The following is a 17401-nucleotide window of genomic DNA, read 5'->3' as shown; positions in this document are numbered from 1 at the left end:
CATGCGTTTTAAATAGGTTATGGCTCATTATAATGTGGTGTAGGGGCCCCGGATTGCGTCTGCACCGGGCCCCGGCGAGGGCTAACGCGGCCCTGGGTGAGGAGTCGATCCAGTAACCTTTGGGATAAAGGCCTTCCTAACCACTTACCCATGACTGCCCATGATCCATTATGATGTTGGCTTTACTGTGCAAAGCAGACACACATTGTGCAGGAATGGGTATGTTACTGGTGGTGGAATTTTACAACACTTCACAAGATCACGTTTGTTAAAAGCAGCCATTTTTATTGGCCAGGATGTATACAAGAGCACTGCGAGATGATGAAGATTCTGTCGTCCTTCACATGTGCGTAAAAGTCTCTATGTAGGCCTACAGTCTGTCAGGGTTTTGGAGACAAAATGTTAACATAAATCAGGACGTTCCAGGAAACAGTTGTGTAATTTGTGTGATTTTTTTTAAAGCTGCAGAGTTTCCTGGGTAAAAACTAAGAACGGACACCTAGGAGGAAGTCCCTCCAGTATTTATCAAGCCACTGTCATGAAATAACTTCACTTGGAGAATCACTAGTTGTTGCAAACAAAAGGCAGCTCAGCTCACCCAAACTAAATATTTAACATTGCTGAACAGTGTTGCCAGATTGGGTGGATTCCTAATTGGGCTGCTTTGGATGGCCATCCGCGGCGGTAAAAATGGCATTTAGAAGTAAAAACCTCCCAATTTTTGCCATAGATATCAATAGAATTGGGCGGGATTTTTTGCTTTTTTGGAAATCATCAGTCTCATCTGGCAACCCTGCTGCTGAACAACACAGAGTCTTGACTGGAATGGTTAAAAGAAATCTGTGCAGTGTAGCTTCAACTCTTGATGTTCAGATTTTGGCTTAACACTAGAAAATTAACTCTGAGAAATTGGCTGTGTGTCCATTAGAATGACTGACTCCATCATCCATAACAAAACAGACAACAAGCAATCCTTCAGTAGGAAGGATTGACAAATACACAAAGTACCAGTAATATTCATACTATAGTTACATTTGATAAGAATCGATGGTGGAACAATTGCACACAGGGCCCCTCGGCAAAACACTGACAGGGCCCCCCATACGGTCTGCCATGGTCACAAAACACCAATGCGGGAGGGCCCCTGCCCCCAGGCCCAGGGACAAATGCCCTGTCTGCTCCCCTATACTATAGCCCTGCCCCAGATAGGAATCCAGAATGTTTGTCAGTAGTGACGTATTCCAACAATTAACCCTTTGAGGAGTACCATCAAAAAATATGTGATTAGAAATTTTCCAAAATCTTGAGTTCTCATTTGAGTAGAGTAGAGTAGTAGAGTAGAGTAACTTTATTGATCCCCAGGGGGAAATTCAGGTATCCAGTAGCTTACATAAATACACAAATACACAAAAGCCCACATGGACATTTCAAGACAAAAATAAACACAGGAATAGTCATCAGGGTGGGGAAAATAAAATAAAATAATAGAGATAAATGTAGAAAAGGTAATTGTGCAAAAAGACATTCTGTGAGTTGGGATAGACCAAAGCAGAAAAAAAAACAAAAACAAAAAACATACTCTGTCAGTTAAGGTAGACAACAAGTGTTGATGGATACATCTATGATATAGTATAGTATGTAGAAGTAGGCAGTGTACAGAGTATGATAGGGGTTGAACATTCTTACAATGTCACAGTAAAGTACAGGTAAGTGTTTTAGGCAAGCACACACACACACCACACACACACACACACACACACACACACACACACACACACACACACACACACACACACACACACACACACACACACACACACACACACACACACACACACACACACACACACACACACACACACACACACACAAAGAGGTTCCCCAGTAACTGGGCCAGCTCCGACAGATCACAGTCTTTGCTTGTGGTAAGCAGGAAAAACAAGTATGTCCAGTGGTCAAGGGTCAAAAGTTCCTTAGTGCAGTTATTGGACAGCACACGCACACACACACACACACACACACACACACACACACACACACCACACACACACACACACACACACAAGAGGTTTCCCGAGCTGGGCCAGCTCTGGCATCTCAGGCAGTCCAGTCCCCTATGATGATGTTCTTCTTAGTGTCCTTCTGTGTGTTGTTAAACAGCTGAATTGCCCATGGGACAAAGGACTTCCTTAGTCTGTCAGTCCTGCAGGTGAAAGCACGGAGTCTGTGGCTGAACAGACTCAGTTGGTTAGTGAAGGTGGCGTTAAGGGGGTGATGCTGATTGTCCATAATAGAGTCTAGTCTGCTCAGTGTTCTGCTCTCGGTTATTGAGGTGAGTGTCTCCAGTTCCATGCCCACCACTGATCCCGCCTTCCTCACCAGTCTGTCAAGGCGTCCAGCATCTCTCTTCCTGATGCTTCCTCCCCAGCACGTCGCAGCAAAGAAGAGCACGCTGGCCATGACAGACTGGTAGAACATAAGCAGAAGTCGGCTGCAGACATTGAAGGACCTCAGCCTTCTGAGGAAATAGAGCCTGCTTTGGCCTTTCCTGTAGAGTGCATCTGAGTTTGTGGACCAGTCCAGTTTATTGTCGAGGTGCACTCCTAGGTACTTGTAAGTGCTGACAGTCTCCACTTTCTCTCCCCCAATAGAGACAGGCACCAAGGGTGGGATGGAGCGCCTGAAATCAACTACCATTTCCTTGGTTTTGGTGGTGTTCAGGTGCAGCTGATTGTTTTGACACCATCCCACAAAGTCGTCAACCAGTCCCCTGTACTCCTCCTCCTGACCATCTCTGATACACCCCACAATTGCAGTGTCGTCTGAGAACTTCTGCATGTGGCATGTCGCAGAGTTGTAGCTGAAGTCTGTCGTATACAGAGTGAACAGTACGGGGGAAAGCACCGTTCCTTGTGGCGCTCCTGTGCTGCTCACCACTGTCTCAGATGTGATATGATGTCATAAGGACTTTGCGAGATGTTTTATACAGACTTCTATGGGAGCTATATTGAGCAAAATTCTGGGAGAATATCTTTACCCCTCAAAGGGTTTTAATGCAATATTTAATATTCACAGAACATAACCCGAGGTTATGTTAGTGAGCAAGACTGAAAGCCCCAGGGGACCTTGATTTACTGTTGTTTTAAACAACACTAAACAGAGCGCAGAGATCAGCATATGCTGCTCGAGCTGCTTGAGCAAGCATGGCACTTCTCAACACTTCACGCTCCACAAGTGTCAATCGACTTATTGCTGTTGCACAGTGAGATGATTAAAAACTAAAACCATGGCTAAATGTTATAAGAAGTGTTGCTTAAAGTGAAGTGTTGCTTAAAATTGACTTTCCTCTTAATTCAGTATACAGTCAGCTTCTGATATCTACAGAAATGAAAATGTCAATATCCTTGTAAATCTAATCTTAGATAGTGTCTTTATTTATTCACAAAGGACATTATGGTGTCCACCACTGTATAGACCCCAATTACATACATAATCGCATCACATATACAGGCAGGCCTTTCTGAGATGAATGTCTGTAATACAGATCAACAAGACACCCTCAAATGCATACATGGGTTCTACATTTTTGTTTTCCCCTGGCTGTACGAACCTAGCTGTGCTCAACTCAACCTCTGATTGCTGGAAACAGCTGTCGGTCAAAAAATTAGCTCAAGTGGTTGGCTGCCAGTGTCTTGCCCCTCCTCATAACATTGTGTTTACAAACACTGCGAACCCATGTATAGGCTACCCCTTATTTATCTATAAGTGATGTTTTTTTCAAGTTCAAAGGGACTCGAATATCATGGTCACTCACAACATTAAATCGTTAGAGAGGACTGTTTGTAAACATTCGGTCTAGCCTCGTCCTTATTTATAAACAAAACACACCACGGCCACCACTGGTTTCCTGTGAACTGCGAACTGACACCACACCACAACCCCTGCTGACTTCCTGAACTCTAAAGTTCACATCAGAGGCGTGCGTACCTATTCATTGTTTTCCTGTTTGTTGCAGACATGGCGTGATGTTTCTGCATGAATCAGTAGCCGTTGGGGGTATTCCAGGAACATGGTTAGGCTAAGTGATAAACCTGTGTAAATTAACCTACAGGAAGTGGTAAACCTGCTAATAAAAAGACTGCAAGAAAGTGTTTTTAGTAAAACAAACAAGCAAGGTTCTTATATTAGATGACTTACCACTACCTCAAGGTTCACTTATTCTGGTTTTCTACTGAACCGCCTTCTATTCTGTTCACTGAGTCTTATGCAATCTCTTTGAACGGGTTAACATGAAGACGTTTGTGCAAAGCATATAACAGAAATACATTTTCTTTTGTACAGGTCCTGTATACATGTCAGATAGTCATGGCTGCATGTGTGCAATGCATGCATGCTGGTATGTTTTATCCTCTGTATCTTTTATCTCCTCCCTATTTCATTTTTATAGGTAATGGCCTCCGCTGTGGATGCGATAATAAGCTTGCGCACCGACTATTGGAAAAAATGTAATGAGTCACTTTCGACTCAGATTCCCACAGAAACTGGTGAGTGAGAACATGTCCGCACTATTTTTAAACACACACAATTCCACGCCAAACAGTGAATTACACAGACAGACAATACTAAACTACTCCAAACAGTTTGCATTCCGGCTGGCGGTGACATAAGAGTAAGAGCCGCAGCTTTCAAGTGAGGTAATAACAGCTGAATGATTGTAAATTGTGTCGTCTTTCCAGGAGTCTTCTGCAATGGGACGTTTGACAAATTTGTCTGCTGGCCACATTCTCTGCCTGGGAACGTCTCTGTGTCATGTCCTTCCTATCTTCCTTGGATCAGCTCAGGTCAGTCATGGCATTTTTTTTATAATTTTTTACCAGAATGATTTAGTGACAGATTAAATTGTTAAATTGTTAACTGTTAAAACCTGACCCCTGCTATAAATCTGTTGTTTCCACAGTAGAAATGAGCAGATTATAATGTACAGTAGGCCTATTACTAAAGATTTGGTTTGGTTATTTCTTAACCGTTGTCTGTATGTAGATTTTTTTGTCTGATATAATGTATGAACTATAAAATGTAGAAAATGTCTAAGAAAATGTTTGGTATAAAGCTCCACTGATGGAATGGTGGAATGGTGTTTATTATGAGGTAACCTGTTTGGTGGGTAATTGATAGGATAGGATAGGATAGGATGAGCCTTTATTGTCTCTTCTAGAGAGAAATTTGGTATGGGCACAGAGAGTCTAAGCGTTTACACAGAACACATATCAACACATTAGACAAACACAAAAAACATGCAGGACTGGACCACAAAACATGTAAACATGTAGCCTACATCCAAACATGCACATATACACACAATTGATTGATTGATCAGTGGTTGATTGATTGATCTTTGTTCGACAATGTTCAAAGCATTTTCTAAATTTTAGCAGAGCATATTATGTTGAACAAAAGTTCACAGCTTATTTCCAGTGTTGTCCATTTCTTTTCTTCATTTCATTTTTTACAATGAGGCTTGGTCTCTGCATTGATGGAGACACAAGTTAACATGGCATGAAGAAAACAAAACAAAAAAATAGAAATGCGCCAGCAGCACCCAAGTCATAAAAAAGCCACTTGAAACTGTGAAGCTTTAACCTGTCTTGACTTGAGCCCCCTATATTGTTAAAGGGTCATTCTCCACTGAGATTCAGCTCCCTCTGTCCACCAAGATTAGGCCTTTAGGGTGTACTTCGTGTAACAATACTTTGAAAAACGGTAATGTGATTTTTTTCCTGCCACCTTTTCGCAGACGGTTCAAGGAAAGTTCACGGCGAGTGCCTGCCAAGTGGTAAATGGCGTACGGAAGACAACTCGTCCCTAGTCTGGAGAGAGATAACGCAATGTGAAGAACCCGGCTTCTACGCCACAGATGTAATCCATGTGTTTGTGTGTGTGTTCGTGTGAGAGTGCGTGTGTGCCTGTATGTGTGTGTGTATATGTGTGTGTGTGCGTGCGTGTGTGTGTGTGTGTGTGTGTGTGTGTGTGTGTGTGTGTGTGTGTGTGTATATGTGTGTGTGTGCGTGCGTGTGTGTGTGTGTGTGTGCGTGACTTTTACATACACCTCAGATGTAATCATGTTTCTAACCCTCAGCTAAGATGCCATTTACACGTATACGGATATTTTTTGAAAACATAATCTGTTTTGGTCCCTCATTCACACACGTAAACAGTGTTAGAAATCTTCTTTTAAAATTTTGGCCTTCCTTTTAGGGGATTAAAAGGCACCAGTCTCAATGGTGTTTTTTTTGTCCACTTGCTGTGTTTTCACAAGCAGATAAAACAATATGTGTGTTCAAAAATGTTGTGTTGTTTATTTAATTACTTACTTAATTAATTGATTGATTCATTAATTTCCTACTTACTTACACATTTAATTACTTACTATTAATTGCTCCCCATGTATGTTACAGGATGACGAGCTGGCTCGGCATTACGTGCTGACGACAACCACTATCGTCGGGTACTCCCTGTCCCTCGCATCGCTCATAATCGCTGTCATCATCATGGGAAATCTAAGGTGAGGTAGCTCTTATATACAGTAAGCATCAGTCTAGATAAATATTCATGATCATATATGTGTATTGCCATGTCAACACAGTTCTACATTCATATAACATATACAATATTTAATGGGGAAATTCCTTTTCCCATACTTTGCCGTAATTAACGGACAGAAAATGCTCTGTAGGCATTTGCACACATGCACAACTTGTGCCTTTTTCTACACATGAGCACTACATACACAGGGGCAGGATTAAGTAATTGAGCTTGTTATCACTAATGTCAACATTGCACATTCCGTAGCCCATTGATCCTATTGGATTTTATAGTTAGCCATTTTTTCCTCAACTTGTCACTGACCCATGACTGTGGAGCATCATGCCTGTTTCAGCAATGTTGCACTGTATATTCTATGCCTTCAGCTACAATATCTCTTGATAAAATGCACTTTTGCTTACTGTCAAGTAATCAATTTACCTACATATACGTAGGCTACACTACAGTTGTTCTGTTTAGTGATTCAGTAAAAGTAGATTTTCCATCCATGTAGGAAACTGAATGACAATTACGTTGCAAAAAGACTAAGCTAAACGACAGTGATTTTACTTCACCTTTTTTTCTCCCTTAAAGGAAACTCCACTGTACCCGAAACTACATCCACTTGAACCTGTTTGTGTCGTTCATACTGAGAGCCATGGCTACTATTGCCCACACCCTTGTGTCCACAACAAGGGCCTCCAACCTGCCCATTGACGAGATGGGATGGAACACGTACTCAAATTCAACGGTAGCCTACTGTCTCTCAAGTCACTTATATGGTTTGCACACCTGGTCCCTTTCAGCCATTTAAGTTAACCTGTGACTCAGAATTTTCTGTGCATATGTGTACGGATCACATTTCCTTGATTCCTCTTTCAGCACTGCTGCATCATTTGTGTTAGAGTAATGACGAATAGCAAAAGACTGAGAAGAACAATGACAGCCTGGCCCCCTGATCAATGCTAGGTGATGTGCAGTATGTTTGGCAGCCTAAAGCACTGCAGGTGGAAACACATAATGAGATACAGACAATAGGTGTGTCCTACAGTAGCATCTCTAGGGTATGTCCGTCCGTTGGTCGGTCCGTCTGTCCGTCCGTCTGAAATGCATTCTATTCTATTGTAATTCCCTCCTCTGTCCAGAAGGTATCAGTGCATAGACGGACACATCTTTGTGCGCCTGTCGGACTTGTTCCTTTGTAGCGCAGAAAAGCATCTGGGCTTGCATTGGTGGCTTCCATTCTAGTTTTCATACTGGTTCAGTAAAATACAATGTGTTGGGATTTCCCCTGCTTGTACAGTGCTACACCACAGATGCAAAAACAACGAAAGCCACACAAGAGACTGTCTTTCAATTCCCACTGCATGCAGTACTTAAGAACTAATCTCAAGTATTACGCTATGCCACCTACCCTATTTACTCCAAATTCAAGAGTCTTGAGGTTTGGATAGTAACTAGACTATGCATACTACTAGTAGTAGTAGTATTAGTAGTAGTAGCAGTAGTAGGAACCTACTACTAGACATCCCCGACAGTGAATTACATTACACAACAGAGTTAATCCTACACTTAGAGATTATGCTTGGACCATGCACAATGTAGAAGATGTTACATCAACTCTGTATGTGGGTGGTTGACATGACACCCTGTTTTTACGTAACATTAGTTAAAAACCTACTAAATTGATATTTTTCCCTCTTGAAAACAAATGTAAATGAAGGAAGATGTGGTACATCATGTTTCATATTAGTCTTAGATGAGAAGAAATATTTTTGTTCAGATTTATGGAAAGGTTTATATGTCAAATGTCCTGTGGTGTGACTGTAACATTAATAAAACCTGGAATATATACAGCTATAAAATAAACCAACAACGTTTTGAATCATTTATAAAGTATTTGGCATGATTGCATAAATATGAACCTTACATTAAAAAATATGAATGTGAAAAAAACCTCAATACAGTAATTTTAACTACAAGTTCAATTTCGTAACACAAATTGCGTCCTGCGGGGTGACATGTCAGTCAGGTTTGTGGACGGGCAGCTGCAAGGCCAACTACAAGGCTCTTAAAGACAGGCTCCTAACCAGTTATACCTCAATTATTGGAGAGTGGTGTGGAAGTTTAAGGTGACTATTAACCTCTTAATATGTCTACATATGGCAATGTCTCTGTCACACAATGCTTAGGTTCATTTATGGTGTCCCGGGGTGTGACTGCTCTTATGGAAGGAAAACAAGTTTTTTTTTTTTTTTATGAGTGAAAACACATATTAAGGTTAAACACAATATCATTATCTAGTTAGCTTGAGCTCGGAGGTCAGTCACGAATACAAAAGGATTAAAATGGCCACAATGCAGTGAATTTCCTGTGGTGTGACATGCTTAGGCATTGTGTTACTCAATCCTTACTTATTTTTCATGCATCATGCAAGGATAAAAGGATACCAGGAGATCTATTTGTCACATTCACACAATTATTACAAGTCATACAGTGAAACCATGCAGTGAAATCACAGTTGTCTGTCTGTACGATGCATAGGTGTGTGGGGGTGGGGGTGGGGGTGCGGGTGGGTAGTAGTGTGTGTGTGGGGTGGGGGTTAAAGGAACAATAGCAGAAAGAGCATTGGGGATATGTTTGTTCAGAATATCATTACTTTCATTGTATCTTACAGAAATGTCACACCAATGATGTCACACCGCAGGACACATTTTCCCCAAAAAATATTTCTATTTCTTTCCAATTTTTCCACCCATTTTTTCAGGAATTTGAATATGTTTCCTCCTTTAAGTGTGTTACGGCCTTAAACGTCAACCACCCATGTGTTGAACTAACTGCAAACCTAGATTTGTAGGTTACAAGGCCATTTGAGGGCTCAATGAGGATGCAGGATATGCATCAGCAAATTCATGAAAAAAGTTCCCCGAATCTGTGGTGCACAAAGACTGCTGACATGCCATTGATTTGATCAGTAGGAGCTCGTTGAGTGACTGTCATTTACAGTACGCCAACATGAAACATGATTAATTTGAAACTATCAACCCCTTCTGCTCCCTTCTAGATCGCTGTGATCTGCAAGGCGTCACGAGTGTCCATGGAGTACTTTGTTGGATGTAATTTCTTTTGGTTGTTGGTGGAGGCCATTTTTCTCCACACACTGCTCTTCACTGCGGTACTGACCAAACGCAGGCTGCTCAAACAGTACATGCTGATTGGATGGGGTAGGTGTTCTGAGGCTGGGCCTGACCAAACAATGCATTCTGATTGGATGGGGTGGGTGTTCTGAGACGATGCCTAATCAAACAGTACATGCTGATAGTTGCAATACCTACTTTGTCCACCATCTTACACAGTGCACCTTTACAGTTTTTCTCGATTGGTTTGGCTAATTTCTCAAAACTGAGATGACATTCTCAAAACAACACGGACAAATCTCCAAACCAACTTACAATTTCCCACAACAGATTGGCATTTTTCATTGCTTTCATCAAATTTCAAATGCTTTGTACATGTCTCAAATGTTTAGTACATCTTGGCAGATGGCTATATACAAGTACCCTACAGTTGACACATTGAGCATACATTTAGCACATTTTCCAAATAAATTGATCTTGCTTATCTAAACGAATTAGACAATTCTCAGTCTAATGGTTGCCCTCTCCAGCATGTCAGCATGATTTCATTGTGTGAGTCATCATATGCAAAGTAGTCTACACAATTGTCAAAACAGTCAAGGACATAATATTTTAAGAATTTCTTTACTGTAAACAGTAAATTCATGATAGTGTTCAACAGGCCAGATGGTATTGTAACTTTACTAGTTTGTAGAAAATAATTTTACAACCGTGTATACTACAGTTTCCTCTGTTATTTGGCTAATTTCTTGACATTTTTTCAAACGGCATTCTGTGGAAGGAATTTAGTTTCGACACACGGGTAAACTGTTTTTGGAGTGATATGAGCAAGTGATGAGGATCCATGGCGTTATGCTGAACCATCCAGTTTATTTTGACAGAATGACTAAATGAATGCAAAACCAATTGAGAAGGATATATGCCATTTTTATGGTACTGACTATTTATGTGGGAGAAGGTTTAGTGCTGATGCAAGAATGAGCTGTTTTGGGAGGTATATGACATTTTGCTAGTTATCTGAACTGTTGTGCAGAAGTGTAAGAATGTTTAGCCAAATGACCCAAAATGTATAGAAATGTCATCTGGGTTGCAAGAAATTAGCCAAACCAATCGAGAAAAACTGTAAATACATTTTTTTAACGTTTATCTTGTTTTTCAGGTACTCCAATGGCATTCATTCTGCCATGGATTGTGATAAAGGCACAGTATGAAAACATATAGTAAGTTAATTAATATATTCTATTGTATGTATTTTTTTATTTTACAGTTACTTTTAAGTTCCATTCATACTCAATTTTTTGGTCAGTAATACCACACGTTATAACCGTCAATACCTTTGTACCTTCGTCTTATACGTCTGCTTATCCCCAGTTTCAATTTCCAGTATGTTTCATCCATTATGTTAAGCTCCTCCACTTAGTGTCAAACCACACACTTAATCAATTAAACATGTACGTAACACTCCACAAATATTCCTATTTTTCTCACACATGGGGCATGAATGGGCCTTTAGTGAACGTACGTTTGGGTGTAACAGAGTTTCACCAGAGGCCAATGTCCTCGTAATTGTTTAGGTCTTTAGTGTACTCTGGAGTCACTGTCTTGTCTCCAAAGGTGCCTCTGCACTTCCATAAGCTCTTGTGATATCTTCCTACTGCAACGCCTTGCCCTGCTGTTTACGAGCTCCGTATAAATACCCATCTTTCCTTGCCATGGATAATGCACACAAGTAGAGACATTCGACTTATCAGTGCAAACTTAGCAGCTTACGTTAGCGCGCTTGCACATCCTGTATGTCACCTTCTCAACAGACAGAACATGTGTTCAGAACTCATGTCACAGACATTGGTCATCCTTGTGTCTGTTTAGACTCTGGGAGAAGACACATGTGCGCTTCTATTGGCATATTTGTGGAGGCTTTGACATAACATTGTGATGAAGGGGAGCCAGGTGGCTCATTCTAAACACAGGACATACAGTAGCAGTGTAGTGGTAGAGCAGGTTGTTTGACGGGTATGTTGGGTGATGTATATTAACGCATGTGGTCCTCTCTCTTTCTCTCTCTCTCTCTCTCTCTCTCTCTCTCTCTCTCTCTCTAGCTGCTGGGTTAACAGCAGTGGGCTGATCTGGTGGATCATAAAGGGCCCTATAGCATTGGCTGTAACGGTGAGTTTGTGTTCCTTTCCCTTTGCTTTTGACACCCGAGTCCCCAATCCCTTTACAGTGTACTGTATGTACATTCCATCATCTGTCAATCAACTAGCTACTTTACTATTGTTGTTATGGTTACAGTTCATAACAAGCACACTCAGTGAGAGTTGATACGTAGATTCTATTCACTTTCACTGAGTGACATGTCTCTGTTTCTGTGGGAAAAATCCCACACTTTTGTATGTTTCATGACTTTTAATCATGATTGAGGTGAAAATGGCAGATAAATGAGTATGTGAGTCATAAGTATGATTTGTTAAATCCATTGTCAGGTGATCTTCTGCATTTTCCTGAAAATCCTGAGGCTGCTGCTCTCGAAACTGAAAGCTGACCAGGTGAAATTTACAGACTACCGATACAGGTAACTCCACACACCTGAATCCCTACAATGTCTCATGAACATGATTAATTATGCAATAAGCTTTATGAGTACTCTATGTACTATTTTTATTGCCCTTCTCATGAAAAGAGCAGTTCTTCTCTACTACTATTATCTGACGTGTAAACTTGCATAAACCCAGTTTCGTTTTTTCTTTCTTTCTATCTTTCTTTCTCTATTGTTTATTTGTTTTAGCTTAGCGAGAGCGACGCTAGTGCTAATCCCGTTACTAGGGATCCATGAAGTGGTCTTCAACCTAGCAACGGATGACATTATGGACAGGAAACAGCGTTACGTACGGAACTTCATCAACATGATCCTCAGCTCCTCTCAAGTACTTTGACACTTTGGCACTTTCACAACGTTATTGGCACTGAATACACTGAATATCATGCAGAATGTGTTGTGGTCCACGTTGTCTACTCTTTTTTTGATCGATTGCTTGGTTTAGATTTCACACCAATAATTTCGCCGTAAAATTCCGCCAATAAATACGTACAATACAGTAGCTTACGTCTAGTCTGAATGGACTGTTTGATGAAAGCCCCGGGAAGTCTGAGGAAAGGCCTTGGCGTAGAGAATACGGGAAGATGAATTTACTATCTCTGACCTAGGTTGACACAGGACTTTTAAAACTAGCAGTACATTAGTAACCATCAGCTTATATAATAATAATAAACTTTATTTGGATAGCCCAGTCGAACCACAGAGGCATTACTGATGGTCTGTTGAAATGTACTGTCGTTTTGTTTACCGTTAGTGACTTTTATCACCTTAATTAAGCTTGAGCCCTAACCCTTACCATAACAACACACAAACGCTTCAGCAGATGGTTAACAGTCTTGGCAGTCTGGCGACAGTTTATCGGACCATCTGCAGCTAGCAACATCCAAATGAACTGGGAATAGGCCTAGCAGACAGTACATTGAGATTAAGCTACTTTGGTTTCAAAACATAAAAATTCTGTTTAGCTGTTGAAAACATCTAAATATGTAAGCGTTCAGAAAATTCCCTGTTTCAACATTAATCTCTTGAGATTGTGGTGATATACAAACCATAACATTTGCTCAAACTTCGTACTCTGCAGAAAAAACCCTAACCCCTCTCTTTCACCTGCCTCATGACGTATTCAGTATTTTTCCCACACAGTGCACAATATGTTGTTGATTATGTCTTCTGTTGTTAGCCACTTTGGATTTAAGTGCCTTCTATAATGTATGTTTATCTATTATAATGAATGTTTATCTTCACTGGAAATATTATACCATGTCATGTGTTCTACCTTCTTCCTCTTCCGCCTAGGGGTTTGTGGTTGCCGTCCTATACTGCTTTCTCAATGGAGAGGTGAGCCTGCTCTTGTGTACTACTCATTGTAAGCAAGGATGGATCACTGTACAGACCTACAAGGCCCAGCCTCAGGGGCCCAAGAGGGGAACAATCCTCTGTATTTCCATTCTCATGTTAAAATCACACTTTTAGCAGCTTATTTTTTCCTTCAAATTTACTCAACAATATAGACATTTCACTTTTTTTTTCAAATTTACTCAACAACAACATAGACTTTTCACATCTGGCCTAAAACCCTGAATCGTTTTCTTGTTTGCCAGGCAGAGGGGCCCATGGAGTCCTAATCTGGCCCTGGTTTTGTGTATTTGTCATGTAAGACAATAGATAGAACATATGATAGATTGTCCTAATTGAATTGGAAGCGTAACTTTTCATAATCAAACCCTGCAAATGATAGGGCACTTTCTTCTTTTAGTTAGGCAAAATGATTGATCACGGGAGGTCTGTGTTTGTGATCAATACACATTAATCTTTATACAGTATCCTCCTGCATTGGACTTCTTCAAATGCAATTATGTGCCCTTGCATGGACAGGAGGCAATGCAGAACCTGGTAGATACGTTATGACAATTACAAACAATGTTCTGGGTTACGGATGATGGGTTATAATAAAAAGCACTGTATCAAACCACACACGCACACACCTGTGCACACACACACGCACGCGCACACCCCTGTGCGCACACACACACACACACACGCACACACACACACACACACACACACACACACACACACACACACACACACACACACAGTTGTGGGGAAGGAAAACACGAAACTCTAAAACATGAAACAACTAAACACGACAGTTTTATTTGTTCCTGGAGCTGATTTGATTTGCAAGTTGCTTTGCATCTCGTGTGCATTTATGAGCCGTAGAGCCACACTGGGTCTTTTGATGAGTTTTTAAAGAGCTTTGTAGGCAAATGAAGGAGTCGCATTGTCATACACATACTGTCATTTGGTTTTGGAGGCGTGAATACAGAGGGCTTGTAAACTGTAAAATGTGGGCAGCATGCAAATATTAACACACAAACCACACACAAACACACACACACACACACACACACACACACACACACACACACACACACACACACACACACACACACACACACACACACACACACACACACTAAAGGGAACGTCAAACTTGTGACACCGTCAGAGAAGCAGCATATAATTTGGGGCGAGTAAGCTCATTTGCTTGAAGTGTCGACTTTTTGAGAACTTATGTGTTAAATTGACCTTGAATAATGCAACAAGGATGAAAAAATGTGTAAAGTTAACCAGGGCTATATATGAACGTATTCATCAATAGCCAATCTGTTAGGAGATGTTAATTTTTAGTAGCCACACATGCACTCCCTATCAGTCAAAGTGTCAAGAAAGTTTTGTTTTCTCTACCAACCAAACTGAATTTTGACCAACATTTGGCTGGTTAGCAGATGTTAATTTAGAGCCCCGCAGGTAACGCATGTGTGTTGTGTTATGCAAAGAAAATATAGGTCCGCAACACTGTTTGGTACTCAGACAAAATTAAATGGCACAACGTTTCGGACTCTCAGTCACTGCGATGAAGGACTGAGAGTCCAAAACTATATTTTCCTTTCAGTGATGTTTTGTTTGGTCCAGCTACTGATGTGCGCGCATTCTCTGACTTGTGTTTTGCATTCAGGTGCGGGCAGAGCTGAAGAAGAGGTGGCAGGAGTACGCCTGTGCGCAGCGCGTGGATGTGCGCGGCTGTTTCCGTGGCATGCACCCCAAGTACCTGTGGCAATGCTCCCGACGTCCTGCTGCCTCCTCCAGCCAGTCCTGCGCCGACCACCACCACCACAGTCACAGCCACAGTAACAGTGACCCATGCCCTTACCAAGATGGCGGCGGTGCCCAGACGCACACACACCTGCTGCAGGTGCCCACGCAGGGTGGCCGCGGGGTCGGCAGTCAGCCTCAGTGGGCGGGTCGGGCGACGGCTCTGGAGTTCTACCCCAGGAAGAGCCTTTCGAGCAGCGACGGGGAGATGACTATGGGGGAGACCATGGAGGAGATACTGGAGGAGAGCGAGTTTTAATTAGAGCTCTGAGTAACTTTCTGGAAGAAAATATTTTTTTAAAGGAGCACTGAATAACTTTCTGGAGGAGTGTGAGTTTTAAAGGACCAGTGACTAATTTTCTGGAGGAGAGTGAGTTTTAAAGGATCACTGACAAAGTCATCTAAAGGACGGCCCCAACCAATACAAATTGATTGGTATATACTGCATCACATGAAGTGGGCATGGGAGCAGTTGATTGGTGTATACTGAATCACATGGTTATGAGTGGGTAACCTGGTCCTGACCATCCCATAATACTACCATTTCATTTCGTATTCATGGTCTGGAGGTTGTTTGATCTGACCCGATTGCAGGAAGCGGAAAGGAAATTTTCGGGAAAATCAGAATAAGTTGCTGAACAAACATGTCTGACGTCTATCTTTGGCGATGTAGGACTGTTTAACAGACATGTCTGACAGAACATCCTACCGTAGGATAAAATTATAATGTAGGACCGTCTGTCAGAACACCGGCCAAATCCTACCGCTCAACATCGCTCCACAGAAAACAGTTACCAGACGTAGTGCGGAGCCAAGTCTCTTGGCGGAAGTACGTAGGATGGTGCGCGAAGCTAATGAGTGGGCATGAGAGCGGTTGATTGGCGTACACTGAATCACCGTCACGTATATACACGTATATACACGCTGTACAGTGTGTTGGGCATTGGACAAGTGATGAGTAATACCAATGTATGTTACAGTACGTACAGTATATGTGTGCTATGTACATAATCTACCAGAAGTGTGCAATACTGCAATTAATAATTTATTATTTCATTTTTTCTTTGCCTAATCCTTGATATATCATAATCTGCCAGCCATGCATCTCTGTGAGTCAACAAGTCAGTTACAATACTGAGATTGTAAAACACAAAAATTGGCGGTGTCCAGTTATCGCACGAGTCATGTAAACTCCTTATTCATTCGGAATGTGGCCGTGGTGGGGTATTCTGGGGGTATTTTGGGACCTTAGCACTCTTCTGCACATGTAAACGGAACATTCAAGAACTTGTTTTAAACAGAATACTGACCCTAGTCCGCTTCTGAAATCTGAATACCCCCCATATTTAACTGTGCTTCACTTCTACATATTTGTTGTAGCTTTTTCAGTAAACCAACTGGTGTGACTCGGCAGAATTCTTTTGCCCAGGTGGATAGATAAGGCAATTGGCAGTGAGAACTGCCAGATACCGTAAATTTACAGGAATTTACAGGAACCAGAATGTTTTGGTTTATATTCTCGGAAGACAAGTTCTCTAATCTCATGGCTATTAAATAGCCATAAAAGAGATGAATGAGTGAGTGATAACTGTGGGTGGTCAGTGATGCGAGGTATTTTACGTCTTTCTTAATAGATTATCATCAGCTTTTGATATGAAAATATGTTGTTCAGTAGCATTGACGTTCACTGTGAATTGGATGGTTTGCTTCGTTGTACTGTGCTTTACAAGTGCGTTTCTAGCTGCTATCTTAAAGGTCCTATTTATTATTCATGTTGAGGTAAAACATACAGTATAGCCTACCTGTTCTCTTTCCACTCCGGACTAGCTCTACAGTCCATTACGAATCAATACTGTTGGCTTTAAAGGTGCACTGTGTAATATTTCTAGCAGTTTATTTCCAGAATTCATGGTGCCCATTCACAAAT

The 17401-nt window shown here is 41.4% G+C and overlaps 1 protein-coding gene across 1 annotated transcript; it reads left to right on the top strand.

The window, feature by feature from the left end:
* The first annotated feature begins 4450 nt into the window (after positions 1–4450).
* LOC134466950 (glucagon-like peptide 2 receptor) lies at positions 4451–16483 on the top strand. Its single transcript, XM_063220877.1, has 12 exons — positions 4451–4544; positions 4737–4841; positions 5795–5916; positions 6456–6562; positions 7177–7333; positions 9647–9806; positions 10879–10939; positions 11819–11885; positions 12203–12291; positions 12505–12643; positions 13612–13653; positions 15338–16483. Exons 1-12 carry the CDS (start codon positions 4451–4453, stop codon positions 15731–15733), a joined length of 1539 nt encoding a protein of 512 aa, XP_063076947.1. The 3' UTR covers positions 15734–16483.
* The last annotated feature ends 918 nt before the right edge of the window (positions 16484–17401 follow it).

This window comes from Engraulis encrasicolus, chromosome 17, assembly GCF_034702125.1.
Source record: "Engraulis encrasicolus isolate BLACKSEA-1 chromosome 17, IST_EnEncr_1.0, whole genome shotgun sequence".
Classification (NCBI taxonomy): Eukaryota; Metazoa; Chordata; class Actinopteri; order Clupeiformes; family Engraulidae; genus Engraulis; species Engraulis encrasicolus.
This window is presented reverse-complemented; position numbering and strand designations above follow the sequence as displayed.

Bases quoted from the DNA above. Each gene is read 5' to 3' on its own strand.
- LOC134466950 (XM_063220877.1), top strand. From the start codon at position 4,451: ATGGCCTCCGCTGTGGATGCGATAATAAGCTTGCGCACCGACTATTGG. The intron at 7,334-9,646 runs GTAGCCTACTGT...GCTCCCTTCTAG, and splicing joins ACACGTACTCAAATTCAACG to ATCGCTGTGATCTGCAAGGC. The intron at 9,807-10,878 runs GTAGGTGTTCTG...CTTGTTTTTCAG, and splicing joins GTACATGCTGATTGGATGGG to GTACTCCAATGGCATTCATT.